Source organism: Ictalurus punctatus, chromosome 2, assembly GCF_001660625.3.
Source record: "Ictalurus punctatus breed USDA103 chromosome 2, Coco_2.0, whole genome shotgun sequence".
Classification (NCBI taxonomy): Eukaryota; Metazoa; Chordata; class Actinopteri; order Siluriformes; family Ictaluridae; genus Ictalurus; species Ictalurus punctatus.
In genome coordinates, this window is record NC_030417.2 from 36,164,493 (window position 1) to 36,172,146 (window position 7,654).

At 43.4% G+C, this 7,654-nt stretch overlaps 1 protein-coding gene across 1 annotated transcript in view; it reads left to right on the forward strand.

The window, feature by feature from the left end:
• Nucleotides 1-227: 227 nt before the first annotated feature.
• gfap (glial fibrillary acidic protein) overlaps nucleotides 228-7,654 on the forward strand; it is a 10,198-nt gene continuing 2,771 nt past the window's right edge. Inside the window, exons 1-7 of the mRNA XM_017484512.3 lie at nucleotides 228-738; nucleotides 4,799-4,859; nucleotides 5,337-5,432; nucleotides 5,584-5,745; nucleotides 6,279-6,404; nucleotides 6,775-6,995; nucleotides 7,111-7,154. Of these exons, the coding sequence (XP_017340001.1) occupies nucleotides 254-738; nucleotides 4,799-4,859; nucleotides 5,337-5,432; nucleotides 5,584-5,745; nucleotides 6,279-6,404; nucleotides 6,775-6,995; nucleotides 7,111-7,154 (1,195 nt within the window). The 5' untranslated portion in view covers nucleotides 228-253. The remainder of the gene's footprint in view (nucleotides 739-4,798; nucleotides 4,860-5,336; nucleotides 5,433-5,583; nucleotides 5,746-6,278; nucleotides 6,405-6,774; nucleotides 6,996-7,110; nucleotides 7,155-7,654) is intronic.

Here is a 7,654-nt window from a genome sequence, read left to right on the forward strand (position 1 = left end):
AATTTTTGTACCTCCATGTGGCCCCACAGTTCATCACACACACACACACACACACACACACACTGAAGAATGAGAAAGAAAGATATTTGTCACTGACTGGACAGGCATAAACAATTCTCACACAAAGAGTTGGAGTGACACACAACCCCTATCCCCCACTCTCTCCCCTCCTTTCTCCTCTCCCCTCTCTCTACCCCTGTCTCTCTATAAAAGCCTTCTCTGCCCTCACCCCTGGCCTCATTTACCACTCATCATGGAGACCCAGCGTGTCCTCTCGTCCTACCGAAAGCGTTTCGGGACTCAGAGCAGCCCCTCAGCCCCGCACGTCACCAGGAGCCTCGGGCGTCTGTCCCTCCACAGCACCCCACGACACACGGCCCTGTCCAGCCCAAGCGTGTCACGTCTGTCCCTGGGAACCGAGAGGCTTGACTTCTCGGCCGACTCGCTGCTGAAGGCTCAGTACCGTGAGACGCGCACCAATGAGAAGGTGGAGATGATGGGCCTGAATGACCGCTTTGCCAGCTACATCGAGAAAGTACGTTTCCTAGAACAGCAGAACAAGGTGCTGGTGGCCGAGCTGAATCAGCTGCGTGGGAAGGAGCCAAGCCGCCTCGGGGACATCTACCAAGAGGAACTGAGGGAGCTGCGCAGGCAGGTGGATGGCCTGAACAATGCCAAGGCACGGCTGGAGATTGAGAGGGACAACCTGGCAGCTGATGTGGGCACACTGAAGCAGAGGTGAGGGAGGCTGGATGGATGAATGGATGGATGGATCTGTTGTGGGATAGATGGATCAACATATAGATGACTTGAGTGGTGTTGGTGAATGGATTGGTGGAGGGATGGCTGAACTGACTGAGGAATGTATGGATATGTGAATGGATTGGTGGAGGGATGGGTGGATCAAGGAATGTCTGGGTAGATTGGTAGAGGGATGGATGGATTATCCAATGGGTGGGTGGAAGCATGGGAAGGATTGATTGGTAGTTGCATGGACTGGTGTAGGGATGGATAGATAGATATGCACTGATTGGTGGTTGGATTAGTGGAATTGATGGATAGATGTATGGATGTATGGATGGATGGATGGTTGGATGGATGGATGGATGGACGGTTGGCTGGATGGTTGGCTGGATGAACGGATGGATGGTTGAATGGATGGACGGATGGATGGTTGGCTGGATGGATGGTTGGATGGATGGATGGATGGACGGTTGAATGGATGGACGGTTGGCTGGATGGATGGATGGACGGATGGATGCTTGAATGGATGGATGGATGGATGGATGGATGCTTGAATGGATGGATGCATGGATGTGTACCAATCAGTATAGGAACCAAACAGCATTAGCAGTAAATAAACAGTGCAGCATACAATAAATACAATCAGAGAGAAAACTATGTGTTCTGTTGATGTGTTATACTGTGCTCTCATTTTGCAATCTTTTGCTAACACTTGGGAGAACGATGTGAAAAATGTAGGGGATGTGATGGCGTAAAAAATATATATATATATATATATATATATATATATATATATATATATATATATATATATATATATATATATATATATATATATATATTCCTGACTATAAAAATAAAGTTAGTTATAAAGTTTTGCAACATGAACTTAATGAATGAAGTTTGGTATGAGTGGGAGTGATAGATTTGGAAGAGCATGCCAGAAGACAAAGCACTGAGGGAGTGTGAAACACAGCAGATGGGTAGATTGCAAAACACCCTCAAAGGTCAGCAGGCTGACAGGCATCCATTCAAATCCGTGTTCAGTGAGCAGTTACCAAAAAAAAAACCAAGCAGGCATATAATTATGCCAGTCGTGACTTTAAGCATAAATATGATAACACTGACAGTGTACTATGGCGATAACACTGCATTTGCTCATACTTTCACTCACCTGTTTTTAGAGCCTGACTCTTTGTCAAGCCTGATCCCTGAAGCTGTTGGGATGGGGGGTTGGGATGGGGGGCAGGGATGGGGGGCAGGAATGGGCGGATCAGGCTCATGTTTGAAAAGAAAAGCAAGTGGATGAATGAAATGTGCACAATGGGTATTGTGGTTCCCACAAAGAGCCTAAATCCCTGCGCAGACGTCCTGCCGCCCCAGCAACAAGTGGCATATTTTCTCAGCTACACTGGCACCTAACATCTGCACATCCACGTCTATACTTATATAGTTAGGTTTTTTTTTCTTTCCACTTTTAATAATTTCTCCTCAGACTCTTATTCTTAGTACAACTGTTCCAAACTGAGAAAAGTCTTAGTTCATATACAAAAAATTTCATCCATTGAAATTCATATTACATTGAATAAAAGATCTCCTAAATCTCATTTAAAATAAAATCATGGAGTCCGGGTTTGAGTTCATTGGGAATTTGATTTGGAAACATAATGGTTAAAAACAGCTTTGCTATTCCTTCATTCCATTATTCATTCATCCGTTCATTCATCCATTAATTAATTTATTAATTTATTCATTCATCCACTCATTAACTTATTAATTCATTAATTTATTCTTTCATTCATCCATTCATTAATTTATTCATGCATTCCTTTATTCATTCATTCATTCATTCATCTATACATTCATTCATCCATTCATTAATTTATTCATGCATTCCTTTATTCATTCATTCATTCATTCATCTATACATTCATTCATCCATTCATTAATTTATTAATTCATCCATTCATTTATTCAATCATTCATTCATTCATTCATTCATCAATTTGTTAATTTATTCATTCTTTTTTATTCTTTCATTCATTCATTCATCCATTTATTCAATCATTCATCCATTCTTTAATCTATTCATTCATTCAATTCGTTCATTTATTGATTCATCCATTCATTCATTCATCAATTTGTTCATTCATTCATTTAATTTTGTTAATGAAATGAATTTCAGTTTGTTCATTCATTCATTTATTCATCAATTTGTCAATTTGTTATCCATTCGTTTACTTATTCATTCATTCATCCATCAATTCGTTAATTTATTAATTCATCCATTTATTATTTAATTTATTCATCCATTCATTATTTCATTTATCCATTCATTCATTTGTGTATTTATCCAATGATTAGTGGCAAGCATCATGAACAAAATAGCAAAAAAACACTTGGGAACACTACTTAATATTGATAAGTTATTTTCTTTCATGCTTTCCCCTTTATCCCAGCCTTACCATTCGCTGAACCGTAGAGGGTTATGATGATAGTCTTTAGCTGTATTTTTTAAACGGTTCATTTCTCTTTAAATGGTGTTTGGGTTAAATTTGGGTCCACACTTAGTTCTTTGAAACGGCTGAATTTAGGAGTGTTACACATGAGTGTGGTTTAAACTTGGACGAAAAGCTCGAGCCCATCATTTAACTGGGGATGATGTGATTCCTGGAACATTCTGCCTACAGAATCTGCTTGCTTAGGTTGATACACTGTATGTACCAAAAGTATGTGGACATCTGACCATCACACCCATACCGTTTGGGTTCTTCCCCAAACTGTTGCCACAAAGTCGGACGCACGCGACTGTATACGATGTCGTTGTATGTTGTAGCGTTACACTGGAAGTAAGACGCCCAAACCTGTTCCAACATGATCAAACCGCAACGCGAGCTCCACGAAGACATGGTTTGCCAAGTTTGAAGAAATGTAAAGAACTCGAGTGTCCTGCACAGAGCCTTGACCTCATCCCTACTGAACTTCTTTGCGATGAACTGGAACACCGACTGCACCGCAGGCCTCAGTGCCTGACCTCACTTCCCAGAAGAGTGGAGGGTATTAGAATAGCAAAAGGTGGACCATCTCCGTGTTAATTCCCTTTGTTTTAGAATGGTTATCTATGGGTGTGATGGTCAGGGGTCCACATACTTTTTGCCAGTGCTACTATATCTCTATACTGCTATTTCTGAGGTCTATTTTAATCCTAGGGATAGAAATAAAGTCACTGCCGTCACTTTTCTTTCCTACAGCTGTCAACTTTACACTGCTGTCCAGGGATTTTGAAAGAATTTACTCTGGCTTCTCGCACCTAATCGAAGTAATCCGAGTAATTCATTGAAGATGGGGTTTATCTCACCTTCTCGAAAAATATGGCTTGGTTGGGCTCTTTATTATCCCTGTGGAAACCAGAGTAGCTGCATTGTGGGAAAACGAGAGCGCGAGAGAGAGCGAGAAGGGCTAATGATGTTCTCTGTTACAGATCCCATCACCCTGACCTGCTCCTGTCGCTCACACCAGCCATTAAACCAGAATACACTCTCCCTTTCTCACCAAACGCTCCTTATGAAAGTCTTGTTTAAAAGACGTGACACTTTACGTCACGTCTGGTGCTGTGTGCCAACTTTTATTTTAATATCAATGATGAACAACGAGCCAAACGTCGGCTCGAGAGCTGCTTAGATGCTTATCAGTGAGCTATTCTAATATGATATAGGTATGAGATTATCATACCGTACTGTATTTTATTGTACTGTATTAGGATCGTTGTATTATTCAGTGTTCTAAGGTGTGTGCTGTGTCTTGGGCTGTTTGATGGATAAATAAACAGCCGGTTTATGACCTGTGATGGACGACAAAATCGATCCCGAATCTCGAATCTTAATGGGAAATTATGATTCGATTATTTCGGTACAATCCTGCTGCCGAGGGAAAGTACTGTATATGCAGTAGGCGGAGAGGTTGTAGCTTTTGGATGCGGGTGTGTGTGTGTGTATTTGTGACGGATGTGTGTTCATTTCTGAGTTCTGAAACCCCTCATCTGACTGTGTTGCAGACTTCAGGATGAGACCGCGCTGAGGCAAGATGCAGAAAACGGCCTGAATGCATTTAGACAGGTCGGTTTCACAACACACAACAAAGTGAAGGTGAATTACTCACCCGTACGACTTTACCTTTTAAAACAGTCTCGGGTTTTTTTTCCCCTCTTGATAAGGAGACGAGAGAGAACATAACAGCTCGTCACGTCTCCGAGAAAACCGCAAAGCGTTACCTCCTCCGTCCTGAAGAGGGCGGAAAAGTTCACTTTACAGAGCACTGACACCGGAGACTCCTTCCAAAGAGATAAACATCTTGTCGGAAAAACTGTCACCAGATCATAATTACACACACTTTTAAAAAAAAATAAAAAATCATTTCACGCAGAGAGCCCGTTATACAGTACAGAGTCCCCGTGTAGCGCGTTGATATCGAAACGATCACGTATTAGAAAGAGCGCGTTAATACACACGTGTGATTTGAAGCTACTCTCAACTGTCATCTTCAGAGAAAAATCTCCCTCTTTCTCGTTCTCTTTCTCTCCCCCTCGCTGTCAGGATGTGGACGAGGCAGCTCTGAACAGGGTGCAGCTGGAGCGGAAGATTGAAGCGCTGCAGGACGAGATCAATTTCCTGAAGAAAGTCCACGAGGAGGTGAACTGTCTCTCATCCCGTCCGCCCGTCTACACTCGGGTTCCGCGCACCTGGAGCGTGTGCTGTTATTATTACTAACAAAGCCTCGAGAGGATTCTCAACGCACTTTCTTTCTGTCTGTCTCTCTTTCGCTCTGTGTGTGTGTGTGTAGGAAATGCAGGAGCTGCAGGAGCAGGTGAATGCTCAGCAGGTGCACGTGGACCTGGACGTGTCTAAACCGGACCTGACTGCTGCACTGAGGGAGATCCGAGTGCAGTACGAGGCCATGGCAACCTCCAACATGCAGGAGACTGAGGAGTGGTACCGCTCCAAGGTTAATCACACACACACACACACACACACACACACACACACAGACACACACACAATTCTACACTACACTTTCACAGGCACGTGTGTAGAGATCTACACACACATGCATGCACAGCTTCTCAAACTCATACGCACACACATACACTATATATACAGTCAGGTCCATAAGTATTTGGACAGTGACCCAATTTTTTCACGATGTGAATAAAGCGTAGACTTTCAGCTTTAATTCAAGGCCTTTAACAAAAATACCGCGTTAACCGTTTAGAAACGAATTTAGAAACGAATTTAGAAACGAATTTTTTTTATTTTTATTTTTACAGAGGCCCTCAATTTTCACAGGCTCAAAAGTAATTGGACAATCCACTGATAAGCAGTCAATTGTCAAAATACAAAGTCACGCACAGACACACACACACACACACACACACACACACACACACACACACACACACACACACACACTCACACACACACCTGTACATGCATCCTTTTTTGTCTTAACAACATACACACGTGTGCACTGTGTCCCAGTTTTCGGATCTGACTGACGCAGCCAATCGGAACGCAGAGGTTCTGCGCCAGGCAAAACAGGAAGCCAACGATTACCGCAGACAGATTCAGGTCCTGTCGTGTGACCTGGAGTCTCTGCGTGGAACCGTGAGTTACACTTTTACACTCCTCCGGTCTAAACGCTCATCAGGAAACACTGTAATGTTCACAAATGACTGTGGTGTAAGAGGAATGAAACTCTTCAGGACGTGCAGTTATAGGGAAATAATCAACTCCGGGGTGGTAACTCTGCCTGGTATTGAGCCACAGCACACAACGATGTCGTTCATTACTTTCTTTCTTTCTTTCATGTCTTTTCTTTATTTCTATCGTGGATGTCACGGCAGTGGTGGTAATGACCGTCAAGACAATGAGCAGCTGAAGGTTTTGTTTGTTATTGTTGGTCCAGTTTTACTTTTAATGACCCATTCTCTGTCTGTCTCTCTCTCTCTCTCTCTCTCTCTCTCTCTCTGGGTAGAACGATTCTCTGGAGCGGCAGCTGCGTGAGATGGAGGAGCGTTTCTCCACGGATACAGCGGCGTATCAGGACACGGTGGTGCGTCTGGAGGATGAGACCCAGGCGCTGAAGGAGCAGATGGCCCGACATCTGCAGGAGTACCAGGACCTCCTCAACGTCAAACTGGCGCTGGACATCGAGATCGCCACCTACAGGAAGCTGCTGGAGGGCGAGGAGAGCCGGTGAGGACGCGGCACGTGTGTTAATCATAACGTTAATCATTTAAACACAGGCTGATCTTTAATGTGTGTGTGTGTGTGTGTGTGTGTGTGTGTGTGTGTGTGTGTGTGTTGTCAGGATCACTGTTCCTGTGCAGAATTTTTCCAACATACAGTTCAGAGGTGAGAGAAAACTGAGAGACATGATGAGGTCATGTGAATGAAGGCATGGAGTCAGATTTTATTTTATCAATGCTGTTTAAGGTTTCTCTCTTTTTTCTTTTCTCTCCTTTTCTCTCTCTCTCTCTCTCTCTCTCTCTCTCTCTCTCGGTCTGACTCCATCACATTTCTATCTCTCACTCCTTCTCTCTCTCTCTCTCTCTCTCTCGCTCTGTCTCCATCACCATTTCCATCTCTCTCTCCTCTCTCTCGCTCTCTCTCTTTCTTCATCACCATTTCATCTCTCTCTCTCTCCTCTCTCTCACTCTCTCTCTTTCTTCATCACCATTTCCATCTCTCTACTTCTCTCTCTCTTTCCTTCTTTCTCTCTCTCTCTCTGTCTCCATCATTTCCATCTCTCTTGCTCCATCTCTCTCTCCTCTCTCTCTCCATCACCATTTCCACCTCTCTCTCGCTCCATCTCTCTCTCCTCTCTCTCTCTCCATCACCATTTCTATCTCTCT